Consider the following 15,121-nt stretch of genomic DNA (forward strand, 5'->3'; position numbering starts at 1 on the left):
AAGATCCTATCCTAAGTGGTGTGACTGCCTTCTGGAACAAAGTGTCCAGGTAGCTTTCACCCTCCCTGATTCATTGTAGTGTCTGTAGCTTGGCCTGCAGCTCATTAACTCTGAACTGAAGCTCCTCGAACAGTAGACACTGCAGGCGTGGTTGCCATGGATTGCACTGGCATCCACCAACTCCCACATACCTCAGCCACAACACAACCCCTGCCCTGCCATCTTTATTATATTTTAATTAACTAATTAATTATTTTCTTTTTTTTTAATTAATGCGTCTCCTCACCACAACTTACTGTACTAACTTAAACCTTGGTAATACAATAAACCTCACTGCTTGAAACAAAATAGAATAAAATAAAGCAGTAGACTCACCAGCTTCTTACTTCCCTTCTGCTTGTATCTCTTAATTAATGATAAGGTTAATAATTAAACGTTTCTTTTATTTTTATTTTATGTTTTCTAATTTCAGTTATTAACACATGCACCCTAACAGCAGTGTATGAACCAAGCTATTTACAGACACTCTCTAATAACAATTACTCACTGACAAATCACCTTATAACTTTCCTGTGATGTCACTGTTTGATTTTTTTTTCAAATTCAGATGATTAGTAGTTCCTATTTAAAATAATGGAAAATTTTCTTGGGGGTGAATGGTCAGTCATGGGTACATCGGAACAGGCATAGGCCATTCAGCCCCTCAAGTCTGCTCCACCATTCAAATAGATCAGAGCTAATCTGTATCTTAATTCCATCTACCTACATTGGTCTACTCAACAGAACAATAAGGAACATGAACCATTCCCCTAGTTTTATCTTTGGAGTCTCACTAGAGAATTACTGTTACAAAGTATGCTTTGTTTATTTACAGTTTGGTGGCCTATATCTTCACCACCAAGAATAGGTTCTGAATAAAATTATCACAATAATATTCAACTTCTAATACTTTCACTCTTATTTAACTACAGCAGTGCTCACTGTAATTGTGTTTTACAATCACTGGCAATTACTTGCCCCTATAAAATGGATGGCACCATAAATGTAAAATCAGACCGGATGTAGAACACTAGCTCTTTTCTTTTTATACGTTTTAGGTCCTATGGTCTGGTACCAGAGGTTTGAATATGCTGTTGGTCATTGGTTACAGAAGTCAGCTGAACACATGTTCGGGTGCGTACTGTGTAGTCCAGGATGCTTCAGTTTGTTCAGAGCAGCAGCTCTAATGGATGATAATGTTTTGAAAGGTATACAATGAAGCCCATTAGTGCACTGGACCACTTTCAGTATGATCAAGGTAAGATAAATGTTCCCATCTATAGTCTGTTTTTGATAAACAGCTCATAGCAGTATTTTTTAATCTCCTACGTCTCTTGCCTCAGAGGCACATGTGCTTCTACCCAGCTTATTCTAGAGTCTCCCGTCAAACTGGCTGAGTCACCATGAAACTCTTAAATTGTTGTTAATTAAAGAAAATGTCAACCAAGAGTGCTGGGAGCACCGTCTTCCTCCCACAAGAGTGTCATATTACTTCTTTTAAGGCTTTTAAAAAGTTTAATGAGTTTTGAGCGCATGGGCGAAAAGTTATGCAACCTTGATTTGCTCCTTGCTGTCACTGCCCTTGGTATTGTTACGCTCGTGTGGTGTGACATGGGTTGTTCCAACTGTTCAACTCCCTACCTGACCAGAGCAAGTGTATTTGTATTAAGAGTTTAACCCCTTGGTGTTTTCAAATAAACAGACAGCGACAGGTTTTCTTGTAGGTTTGAAAAAAAAGAAAGTCAATTGTTTATTGATCAATACGCCTTATCCTGAAATTGTCGCAAACTCAATCACTCATGCATTCGCTCACGCATGCACGCACACACACACAAACACACACAGACAGAAACACACACACACAAACAGAGAGACACACACAGACAGAAACACACACACACACAAACACACACAGACAGAAACACACACACACAAACAGAGAGACACACACAGACAGAAACACACACACACAAACAGAGAGACACACACAGACAGAAACACACACACACACAAACACATACAGACAGAGACACACACGCACACAAGAAGAAACATGGGAGGGAAAGAGGTAGGTTGGTTTTTGGCGGGCATGGGGGTTATGATAAAACTGTTCAATTCTCTTGAAACTTAAGTTCCAGATAGTTGCAGGCCTGAGATGATTGTAGATTTCTCTCTTGACTGAAGGGTCTATTGAAGATGGTGGGTCTCTTCCCACTCTCTCTGCTGTAGATGTTGGATTATTTCAGCAGGGAAGGTGCTTTCTGGCTTTCTGGAATGCCAACTGTTACAAGTAACAGCTCCTTCTGTGTCAGTTTCTCTTGCTCTGTCTCTCTGGCTGTCTTTGTTTCAAGATAAAACTGTGGCACCTCTCACCTCCTGTAAGGAGACATTTTGGTTTCGTATCCATGGTGACCACACAATGGCCCAGGACGGGGCTACTTCACACCTACTTTATTTAGAAGAAGACATTTATTTCTGGAATGTTTTTAGGGTAGGTGTAATATGGGTTTCATTAATGCCTTTTGGCTTTGAAGATTTGTCCGTTGTCTTTGTCAGACTATTTGAATACATAAAAGGCTAATCCCCTTTCCTTCAGTTGCCATTTTGGACCATTGTTCACTTTTTAAAATAAAGGTTTCTTTTTCTTAAAAGACAAAGGTTCAGGGTTAGTCTGTGAATGTTCTATCATCACACATCTGATGTGTGTGACACCTCCCTTAAAATGGAAAAAATTAAATTCCTTGGATTTCATTTTTATGTTTTTGGGGTTTGGAAAAGTGGGAAAAGGAAACAATTAGATAGTTTAGGATCACACCACTTTACACATTCATTCCATTCACTTCTTAGGCTTCCAGCATGTGTTTGTTCATCATCCTTCCTATGCATGAGGTACCATCAAAAAATTACATTTCTTTTGGTTACAGTGTTGCCAAATGTGGTTGTAGTTTCTCTCACACCAGTTTGTACTACTTTAGGGATATTAATCTTCAGGACCAGGCGATTGTTAATGAGGCTTGTAATATGCAAATTTCTGTTACACTTGTAGCAAGATTTTCTGTATAAGCTTTAACCTCTTGAGTACTGCTTCCACAATTGATAGCATTAACCATTCTGCTCGTGTGGGCTGCACACCAAAGAGCTGCCGTAATCTCAAGCACGGTGGCTCAATTAAACAGTGGGGGCGACCTGACCCCCGAATCTCGTGGAGGGGGTGGGCTTTCCATCTCCAGCTTTGGCATCAGCTACCTGTGCACAGGCACTGATGCCATTTTTAAAGAGTAGCCAGCCAGCCGGCCGGCATACTTAAATATTTAAAGACAGACACCACCTCCCCCCACCAAAGTTAAATAAATAAAGTTCCAACTCCCCTTTCCCACCCCCAATAACAATTACATTACCAATTTGCCCTTTCCCCCACAAACCACTTACCTTTAACATTTGACCTCCCTCCCCACACCCAGCAAACTGCACAAAGTTTAAAGTACAACGTTTCCCACCATCCCATAAACGCATGACGTTTATTTGACCCTGTTCCCATCACCCTGCACACTGACCAATTTACCTCCTCCCCCCTCCCCACCAGTGTTGTGCCTCGCTTCCCTGGATGGGAATCTGAAGATGCGGGATTGCCAGCTGTCGTGCCAAACATCACGGCGGGCCCACAAGATCTGAAGTATGGATATGTAAATATATTAATGTAATTAATTCGAATATGTTTATTGTGGTCCCGTCGCCCAGCGGCAGAGGGGCCGACACAGAGCCTCGCCGCCGCTGGGAAGATCAGGTCGGCCCTGCCGGTATCGAGGTCCATGGCGGGCATCATCCGGAGCTATCTTCAGGTCCCCCTCACCACCCCCATCACGGATCATGATGTTGAGGGCTTCTTATAATCCAGCCCATTGTTTTTTAGCCTCTGCAAGATATCTGGGATTTCTTCCTGCCCCTTGTTCTGGCTGAGTTCTGACTCTAAATTGTTGGGTTTGAGTAGTTTTGGATTTGGAAACTGATTGTGTGATTCTTCAATGGGTAGATCCATGCTGACCTCATTTTTCGTTCTCTTGTGATTTCACAAGTGTGGTTCACTTCAGGGTATGTTACCTTCCCTTTTTCTTTTACTTCAGAGATAAGTGTTTCCCTAATCTTCCCCATGTCTTCTGGAGACGACTGCTCGCAGATGATTGTCCAGCTTCCACTGCGTGCCCCTTTGGCACTTCAACTAGGTTAGGCATCTTCCTCAAGCTTGGCTTTCCTGTTTGGAAACTTTCCTCGTCCCTATTTAAATCTTTAAAAAAGCTTTCAGCTAACCATATCTGGACCCTCTGGTACAATACTGTGCTTCCTGCTAAGTCATTGCCCAGCAAAAGGTCTTCCCCCTGCATGGGCAAGCTCAGAATGATTCCGACTGTCAATACCTCAGTGACCAACTTACTCTGTAGGTAAATTATAACTAAGGGAACTTTCAAGCATTTGCCAGTAAGCCCTTTTCAAAATACCCTGGTGTTTGTTCTACTTTTCAGTGGCATTTCTGTCCGTTTGGTTGCCAGTGGGGTCTGAAAACAACCAGTATCCCTGAAGAGGATTATCTCCTTGTGTGGTGCCTGGGACACAAAAGGAGTAATTTTTCCTTTGTGCAAAAAGTTGTGATATGTGCTCTGCTCTTGTGTTATATTAGAACCCAGACTTATCACTTTCAAAGCCACAGATACAGGTTTGACTGCAGCACCTCCTGCTGTTTTTTTGCCATACCAAAAATTGGCCTGGACATGCCCAAATTTGCCACAATGGAAACATGTCAGGCAGACCCTTACTACTTTATCCCCAGGTTCCTTCTTTTAAAAGTTGGAAACTAGTCGCGTTATTTTTCCCTGCTCTCCTTTTTTCTCAGGGCCATTTCTGCTTCCTCTGCATCCTTGCCATCTCTTCCTAGCTTATGTGTGTTAAAAGAACCAAATTAATTCAGAATTAGGAATTTATGTATTAATTCATAGTCCTTGGGCATTTTTGCAGTTTCCCTTACTCTTGTGACTCTTTGTTCTTCGCTGTGGGTTCTCATGCTACTTGGGATGCTATTTTTAAACTCTTTCAGCAACATCACTTCTCTGAAATTTTCATATGAGGATTCTAGCTTGAGAGACCGGGCTGAATGTCATTCACGCGCCTCACTTTGCGCAGGTGGCGGCATCATTTTTAAAGGGCTTCAAGCCCTGAGATGCAATTGTAATATTTAAAGAGGAATTTGTTATGAAAATGTTATTACAACCTGGGGCCCTTTCAAGTCCCCTCAAATGTCTGTTTTCGGGCCGCTAACCCCGAATAAACTCGATTGCCATCGCGACAACCACCCGCTCCCCCGTCCCAGCCTCATAACATTTGCCCTTCAACCCCTTCCCACCATACCGACAGCCAAGAGAAAGTGTTTTCCCTGCTCCCCCATCCCTCCCGCCCTGAAATCTACACTCCTCCGCACCTCCCCATCAGTTTCTCGCCTCAGAAGGCACGTGAGTTGCGGCCAGTGCTGTAATATTGCCATGCGACAGTCATCCAGTCCAGGTAAGTTCATTAACATTTATTTTAATGCATTTTAATATTGAAATGAAGGCCCCACTGCTTGGTGACTGGAGGGGGGGGGCCGGGCACACCAAGGCCTCGTTACCGCCAGTAATATGCGGCAGGGCCACTCATGCAAATATTTAATGGGGCCCCATGCCACGGCCCCTGACATTGAGGAGCTTGTAAAATTCAGCCCACCGTATCCAACAATCAAAAGCCATATGTTTGATTCTTTCAAATTCAATGCAAGTCTGTATGGGTCTTTTCTGGGTATGTCAGAATTTCTGTCTATATGCTTCTGGTACCAGCTCATATGCATTTAGAATTGTAGTTTCAGTTTGTTCCTTATCAGAGGAACTTTCTTCTGATAACAGGGAAAAAGCTTCACAGGCCCGACCCATAAACTCGCCTTGTAAGAGAGAGTCCAAAATTCTCTTGGTTCTTTTAGCCAGGTAACTATTTTTTCAAATGAGATAAAATATGACTCAACCTCGTCCTCATTAAATTTTGACACCAGTCTTGAGTGTCTCAGCATGTCAAAATTTTGCTCTGACTTTGGGATAATGTTTGAGTGACTAGCAGCATTTTCATTTTGGGTTTGTAGTCTCTGTAACTCAAACCTTCTTTCCACTTCCTCTCTTTGCATCTCCCTTTCTTCTTTTTCCTTTTGAAACTCTTTCCTCTTTTACCTTTTGAAGCTGAAACTCCATTTCTACCTTTTCCCTTTTGAAATTGCAGCTCTTTCCTTTTCAGCTGTATCTGAATTCTAGCGAGAATTATTTTTTCAGACGTTGATTCTAGGCTTTCTTCTAGTTCAGGGTTAAGTTTTAAATTGTTGGCTAGACTTTTCACCAGTTCAGGTTTCTTTGCCTTTTGTCCGAAAGTGATTTCTACCTCTGTAGTTAAGCTTTTTAAATCTTCAACAATTAATTTGTTTAACTTATCATGGGATCTCTCTCCCTGCTCTACAAACTCCTTAGCATTAAATGTGGCCATCACTTTTGTTTCTAACACCAGAGAGAAAAAAAACAGAAGAATAAAAGAAAAGCAGTTAGTTTATTTTCCCAAAACTTTACAGGTTAAATTTCCTCCCGTTTTCCAAATCTCTCATTTGTCTGATGGTTCCGATCGTGGTTTCGAGCCCCCAGTTTGTTGCGACCATTTGGTGTGACATGGCTGGTTCCCACTGTTCAACTCCCACCTCACATCAGCAAGTGTATTTGTATTAAGGGCTCAGACCCTTTGTGTTTTATTTTTCAAATAAACAGACAGTGACAGGTTTTCTTGTAGGTTTTAAGAAACAGAAAGTCAATTGTTTATTGATCAATCCGCCTAATCCCGAAATTATCACTACTTCATTCACTCATGCATTAACTTGCACACAGACACCCAAGAAGAAACAGATAGAGAAGGGGAAGAGGTAGGGGGGTATTGTCGGGGAGAAAGGTTATGATAAACCTGTTGAATTGTGTAGGGGATGATGGGAAGAGGTAAAGTGTAAAGTTTATGAACTTTGGGGGGAGGGGAGGTCAGGTGCACAAGGTAAGCATTTTGGGGGGCAGAGGGTAGGTAATTAATTCTATGATTATTGGGGGTAGGAGAGGGGCAAGAAACATTTATTTAATTTTTAAAATCAATTTTGCATCAATATATCTTTTAATTTTTAAATTGAAATGTCGGGCTCAAAGCCCTTTAAAAATGTTGTTCGTGCCTGCACAGAGGTTGCTGATGCCACTGCTTGGGATGGACAGCCCAGCCCCTCCATGTCATCGGGGTGGGCGGTCCGCCCCAGCCGTTTAAATGAGTCATTGCACTTAATATTGTGACTGTTCTGCAATGTGCGGCCTACACAGTCAAGCCGCCATTGTCTTCGTAGCCACCGATTACGGCGGCGCGAATATACATTTCGGCCCTTTGTTTTAAGGTAAAACTGTGTTACCTCTCACCTCCTGTTAGGAAACATTCTGGTTTCTCACCTTTGGTGATCACACAATGGCCCAGGATGTGGCTTTTTCACAGCTCCTTTGTTTCAGAAGAAGACAATCAAGTCTGGAATGTTTTTAGGATAGATGTAAGATGGGTTCCATTAATGCCTTTTGGCTTTGAAGATTTGTCCATTGTCTTTGTCAGACTGTTTGAATACACAAAACGGTAATCCCCTTTCTTCATTGGCCATTTTGGATCATTGTTCACTTTTTAAAATAAAGGTTAATTTTTAAAAGACGAAGTTCATTTTTCATAACTCCTCAGGGTTAGTCCATGAATGTTGTATCATCGCACTTCTGATGTGCTTGACAGTATCTTATGATTGTTTTGGTCTTTCAGGGCGTTGTCTGTAACATTCCAGACATTGCAACCCTCCACATCTTGGCCTGGAGTTCCCCATAGGGTGCACTGATACTTCCAGCACAATTTGCCTAAAATCGGCAAAACCAGTGCCATTAGCAAGATATTTCAAGCACAAATTATGTCCAGCACAAATAGAGATTCTGGATTCTTTTGCACTGTTTTAAAAAACATCACACCAGGTATGCCCATAAAGCTGGCCCCACCACAAATCGAATCACTATAGAGAGTTTCCGTTAATTGCACATAGTTGTGGGCCTTCTGAGAAACATCTAAAGTTAATATTATTTTAACTACAACGAAGGCACAAATAAGTACTGTCATGTAGGCCCCCATCTTCCAAGAATGAGGCATACTAATTTTGTCATATGAACATTGATTTTAAACTGTTACTGGAGTGAAAGAAGGACTTGTTAAAAAAAAATCACCAGATGCTTGGCTGGAAAAACATTTTTTGCATACGAACTGACAGTGCTTGGAGGGACAAAGGGGCTATTCCCTGCTCCAATTTAACCCACAATGGACTTTGAGCACCAGGTATTGTGTGTGAAAGAAGAGACATTCCAGAGTCAGCTAAGACAAGAGAATCCAAAAACAGACATGGTCAGACCAGCTAGTCACATGACTAACCTGCTTGGCAACCTGTTTTTTTTCTGAATTGTACAAAGAGTTTGAACTGAAAGACTGTTTGCTCCTCGAGTGAGAAGACCTCTCCTGTCTTCTCCCATCTTTTTCTCACGAGCCTCTGGACCCACTGAGGACACATGAACTTCAAGAGAGAAAAGTTTCCCACATTGAACAAGGTTTAAGAAGAATACTGGGCTCCAACGAAAAGCAAGACCGACCTACAATCAAGGACTTTACAGTGAGTTGGAAGAACAGTAACCAAAACGATCTTCAGCTGTTAGCTCAAACTTTTCCACTTTATTTCTTCTGCTCTTTTCTGTCTCTGTCTGCATGTATGTCTGTACAGCATATGCATGCTAGCATGGGTGTGTCCCTTATCCATAAGCATCTGGCGGATTGGAGCTTTAAGTTTAATAAAGTTCAACCTTATTTGTTTAAACCTAAGAAAACCTGTTTGGCTGGTTTCTTTGCCTTATAATTGGAAGTTAGTGAACAAGAATTCACCAAGCGGGAGCTAAAAACACAGTGTGTTTAAAATTAAACCCTGTTACGGTAAGACCAGCTGAAGGCTGAGAGGGAACCCGAGACCCTTTTTCACTAGGTCGTAACAGTACCCTTTGAAAGCATTTAAGCTTTTTTAAAATTTACAATGAAACTGACTGCTGTACATTAATATTGGTAAATAGTTCTGTATAGTTTTTAAAAATGATTTTTAGTTATTTAATCTCAGGTTACTCACAGGTGGTGGACTGGGCACTGATTAAAAATGCTTATTTTTTGTGATAAATCCATTTTCAGCTGTATTAATCAAACTGCACCAAGTTATCGCTCATAAATGTATCAAGGGATGTTTTTAATGGACAAAAAATAAAAATTATGTTCTCAAGTGCTGCCAGATTGCGTTGATTCATGACAGATTTAACTTGCAGTGGTTATCAAATAATTTGAACAGTAACTTGAGCAAAATAGCGCTTCTGAAAACTAGCGCAATTTGTGCCTGGGCCACCGATTGCGCCCAAAGCAGAAACTCGTGGCCTCAGTAACCTTCCACATATGGGCTGGGCTTTTGCTGTAATAATAATGCTTGGTTATCAGTGCCCACCGTTATTATACAGTAAATCTGATAACAACCTCTGGCATCCACACATCTCCCTAAACTTTAGCTTCAACAAACCCTTCCTAGATGTAAGAATGCATTGTTTTTATCATCAATCCTGACAGTACATATGTTACTAAGTATTTTACTAAGTTACTAAGGAATGCCTACCTTGAAGAAGTTCTGCTCTTCTCTCCGACGGGATTTTCGTTTGTCTCTTTTACCTTGTTCCTTCATTGCTTTCTATTTCCCTCCTGGTGTTTGATAAGGTATCTACCAAAACTCATTTTCACAGCCACATCTCCTTCCTCAGTGACTGTCTCCAGCTCCGACTTATTCCACGTGGATTCCAACTGCAGTTTCACCCATCATGCTTTGAAACCACCCAGGATCACAGGTATCTCCGAGAAATACAACGTTCCTCGGACTGCTACTCTCGCCGCATCCTGAGATCCACACAGTGCTATGCGTCGCCACATCACACACTGGAACTCTCTCTCCAGCAGCACCATCTCACCTTATCTCAAAGCTGTTCTACTCCGCAGTTTCATTTCATCTTTCGTCTCATCCGACGCATTAACAAAAAACTTTTTTTCTTCCTTTCAGGTGTTAAGGAACGCAAGCTCCAGCAGCTGATGGGGACTAATGCCCCTCCAGATCCTCCCTCCGCTTCACTTCCCTCTGACCCCACCCCTTCTGATCTGACCCCTTGCCGTGTATTCACTATACCCTCTGACCTCACCCTCTCTGATGCTGAGCGTTCTGTACTCAGCAAAGGTCTCAGTTTTATCCCCTTACGCCCCCACCTCAATGAATTTCGCGCTCGGCATGACGTTGAGCTCTTCTTCCGTCGCCTCCGAGCTCACTTTCTTTGACCAGGAGTCCTCCCCCCGACCAGCAGACCCATTCACCCGCCTCCAGCATTCTCCCTCTACCTGGACCCCTCACCCTGGCCTCTTACCCGCTCTTGATCTCTTCATTGAAAACTGTCGGCGAGGCATTGGTCGTCTCAATTTCTCTGCCCCCCTCACTCACTCTAACCTGTCCCCCTCTGAACTTGAGGCACTCCGTTCTCTCAGGTCTAACCTCGACATGGTCATCAAACCTGCAGACAAGGGTGGTGCTGTTGTCGTATAGCGTACCGACCTCTACCTTGCAGAAGCTCAACGCCAACTCACGGACACTTCTTCCTACCTCCCTCTGGACCATGACCCCACCACCGAACATCAAGCCACTGTCCAAAGGACTGTCACTGACCTCATCTCCTCTGGAGATCTTCCCTCTATAGCTTCCAACCTCATAGTCCCACAACCCCGGACAGCCCGCTTCTACCTCCTTCCCAAAATCCACAAACGGGACTGTCCCGGCAGACCCATTGTGTCAGCCTGCTCCTGCCCAACTGAACTTATTTCTTCCTATCTAGACGCTATCTTTTCTCCGCTGGTCCAGTCTCTTCCCACCTACATCCGTGACTCTTCTGACGCCCTACGTCATTTTGACAATTTCCAGTTTCCCGGTCCCAACCGCCTCCTCTTCACTATGGACGTCCAATCTCTCTACACCTCCATCCCCCACCAGGATGGTTTGAGTGCTCTCCGCTTCTTCCTGGAACAGAGGCCCAACCAGTCCCCACCCACCACCACCCTCGTCCACCTCGCTGAACTTGTTCTCACATTGAACAACTTCTCCTTACTTCCACGCACTTCCTTCAAGTAAAAGGTGTCGCTATGGGTACCCGCATGGGTCCTAGTTATGCCTGTCTTTTTGTTGGATATGTCGAGCATTCTTTGTTCCAGTCCTATTCAGGCCCCCTCCCCCAACTCTTTTTCCGGTACATTGATGACTGTATCGGTGCCGTTAGCTGCTCCCACCCCGAACTGGAAAACTTTATCAACTTTGCTTCCAATTTCCACCCTTTTCCCACCTTTACATGGTCCATCTCTGACACTTCCCTTCCCTTTCTTGATTTCTCTGTCTCCATCTCTGGGGATAGGTTGTCTACTAATATCCATTATAAGCCCACCGACTCCCACAGCTACCTCGACTACACTTCTTCACACCCTACCTCCTGTAAGGACTCCATTCCATTCTCCCAGTTTCTCCTTCTCCAATGCATCTGCTCTGATGATGCTACCTTCCATGACGGTGCTTCTGATATGACCTCCTTTTTCCTCAACCGAGGATTTCCCCCCACTGTGGTTGACAGGGCCCTCAACCGTGTCCGACCCATTCTCCGCACCTCTGCCCTCACCCCTTCCCCTCCCTCCCAGAACCGTGACAGGGTTCCCCTTGTCCTCACTTTTCACCCCACCAGCCTCCATATCCAAAGGATCATCCTCCGCCATTTCTGCCACCTCCAGCGTGATGCCACTACCAGTCTCTTCTTCCCCTCCCTTCCCCTGTCAGCATTCCGAAGGGAACTCCTCCATTACCCCGACTATCTCGTCCCCATCCCAGGGCACCTTCCCCTGCAATCGCAGGAGGTGTAATACCTGCCCATTTACCTCCTCTCTCCTCACTATCCCAGGCCCCAAACACTCCTTTCAGGTGAAGCAGCGATTTACTTGTACTTCTTTCAATGCAGTATACTGTATTCGCTGCTCACAGTGTGGTCTCCTCTACATTGGGGAGACCAAGCGCAGACTGGGTGACCGCTTTGCGAAACATCTCCGCTCAGTCCGCAAGCAGGACCCTGAGCTTCCGGTTGCTTGCCATTTCAACACTCCCCCCTGCTCTCATGCTCACATCTCTGTCCTGGGATTGCTGCAGCATTGCAGTGAACATCAACGCAAGCTCGAGGAACAGCATCTCATTTACCGATTAGGCACACTACAGCCTGCCGGACTGAACATTGAGTTCAGTCATTTCAGAGCATGACAGCCCCCCATTTTACTTTCATTTTTAGTTATTTTTTCTTCCTTTTTTTTTACAATCCTTTTTTTTGCATTTATTTCATTTTATCTTAGTTTGTTCAGTCTGCTTACCCACTGTTTTTTTTTCAGGTTTGCACTTGCTGCTGTTCAATATTCAGTGTATTTACACCTAATCTGTACTAATGCTTTGTCTTTCAACACACCATTAACATATTGTTTGCCTTTGTTCCGTGACCTTTTGGTCAGCTATGTGGCCTGGTCCAATCTAGACCTCCTTTGTTGTCTCTTGCCTCACCCCCACCTCACTTGCTTATAACCTGTGACTTTTCTAATATTTGTCAGTTCCGAAGAAGGGTCACTGACCCGAAACGTTAACTCTGCTTCTCTTTCCACAGATGCTGCCAGACCTGCTGAGTGGTTCCAGCATTTCTTGTTTTTATTTCAGATTTCCAGCATCTGCAGTATTTTGCTTTTACTAAGTATTGCCCTTGGCTCACTGGTAACACTCTCACCTCTGAGGCAAAAGGTCATGTTTCAAGTCCCCTCCACATAATCCAGGCTGACACTTCAGTGCAGCCCTGAGGGACTGTTGCACTGCTGGAGGTGCCGTCTTCCGAGTGCAATGTTAAGCCAAGGCCTCGTCTGCTCTCTCACAGCATTATTTTAACATGTGCAGGGCAGTTTTCCCAGTGCCTTGGCCAATCGTTATCCCTCAACCAATACCAAAAACAAGCGATCCAGTCATAATCGCATTGTTCTTGTGGAATCTTGCTGTGCACAAATTGGCTGTCACTTTCCCACATTACAACAGTGACTACAATTTAAAAGTACTTTCTTGGCTGTTAAGAACCTTGAGATGTCCTGAGATTGTGAAATGCACTGTATAAATGACAATTCTTTCTTTCTTATCAGCTCTAGTTCATTTTTTAATGTTATTATCATGTGACTTGAATATACCTTACAGGTGAAGACAGGTGGCTTTGCCTCTTGCTGCTGCAGCAAGGTTGGCGTATTGAATACTGTGCAGGATCAGACTCATACACCAATGCCCCTCAGGAATTCAAGGAGTTCTTCAATCAACGCCGACGCTGGGATCCATCAAAAATAGCAAATACCATTGATCTGCTCGGAATCGGATTGCAGACATCAAAAAGAAACCCATGTATTTCAAGACCATTTCTCCTCTACCAAATCATATATATGATAGCAACTCTTGTCGGGCCATCCACAATTTGTTTGATGGTAGCAGGTCAGTGTTATCCATTTAATTTGTAGCGTACGCAATTTTGTTGAAGTAGATTTTTTTTAGCATGTTGGCACCAATATGCTCTGGAATAAACCATTATGCTTGAATGTGGAAGAGTCTTAATGACCTATTGTATTGGCCAAACCCCCAGCTGAAGCTTGGCTTGTGATCTGTCGCTCTCCACCACCCCACCCTCCCCACCCCCATCCAGCCGCCCTGCAACTGATGTCTTCCCTGCGACTTGCCAACCTGCCCCCACCTGAAGCCTGACCCGTGATCATGATTTCCGGCGTCTCTCCCTGAGGGTGCCTGACTGCAGCCTCCTGCCGCTATTTTTCCCGCCTCGCAGTAGTCTATCAATTAGGCTGGCTGGGAAACAGAAGGAAAATATGATATTGAGGTCTTGCTGTTAAATACAGCCACTTTCCTGTGTCTTTTCCCTCATCTGTTTTGATCAGCAGTGAGGGACAGTAGGATATGACCATGAGTGAGGCAAGTAAAGGGACTGAGAAGACAGTAGTGGAGGAGCCTCAGATTTTGCAATTGTCAAACAGGTTTGAGATGCTCTCAACCTGAGTGGATGAAAGCAGGGTCTACAAGGTAGATGAGCAGACTGGCCATGACACGGTGGAACAGGAAGACATTCAAATGGGGGGAGCAAAAAGGAATGTAGTGATAGTAGGGGATAGTATAATGAGGGGGATTGACACTGTACTGTGCAGCCAAGAACGTGAGTTGAGAAGGCTATGTTGCCTGCCCAGTGTCAGGGTTCGGGACATCTGCTCAGGGCTGGACAGGAACTTGGAGTGGGAGGTGGAGGATCCAGTTGTCGTGGTCCGTGTAGATACCGACGACATAGGCAGGACTAGGAAAGAGGTTCTGCTGAGACAGTATGAGGAGCAAGGCACCAAATTGAAGAGCATAACCTCAAGGGTAATAATCTCTGGATTATTACTTGAGCCACGTGTCAGTTGGCAAAGGACACATATATTAGCAAAACGAATACATGGCTCAAAGACTGGTGTTGGAGAAGTGGGTTTTGATTCCTGGGGCACTGGCACCAGTACTGGAGAAAGTGGGGCCTGCACTATTGGGACAGTCTGCACTGAACCGTGCTGAGACCAGTGTTCTAACAAAGTAGGGAAGTAGAGAGGGCTTTAAACTAAACAAGGGAGGGTGAGGAATTAGGATTGGGTAGATGTAGCAAATCAGGGAGTAGAGTCAGAATAATATTATGGGAAATGAATGTCAGAGAATGGCAGGAAGGGACAGAGAGAAAAATCGAAGAACACAGCAACAGTCAATACTCGATGTTACAAAGATAACAAAGACAAAATTAAAGAC

At 43.9% G+C, this 15,121-nt stretch overlaps 1 protein-coding gene across 1 annotated transcript; it reads left to right on the forward strand.

The window, feature by feature from the left end:
* The first annotated feature begins 1,102 nt into the window (after window positions 1-1,102).
* Window positions 1,103-14,047, forward strand: LOC137376708 (chitin synthase chs-1-like). Its single transcript, XM_068045683.1, is given in 4 exon segments — window positions 1,103-1,244; window positions 1,247-1,297; window positions 13,496-13,780; window positions 13,929-14,047. Coding segments are annotated over 4 exon segments (597 nt in total).
* The last annotated feature ends 1,074 nt before the right edge of the window (window positions 14,048-15,121 follow it).

This window comes from Heterodontus francisci, chromosome 13 (genome assembly GCF_036365525.1).
Source record: "Heterodontus francisci isolate sHetFra1 chromosome 13, sHetFra1.hap1, whole genome shotgun sequence".
Lineage (NCBI taxonomy): Eukaryota > Metazoa > Chordata > Chondrichthyes > Heterodontiformes > Heterodontidae > Heterodontus > Heterodontus francisci.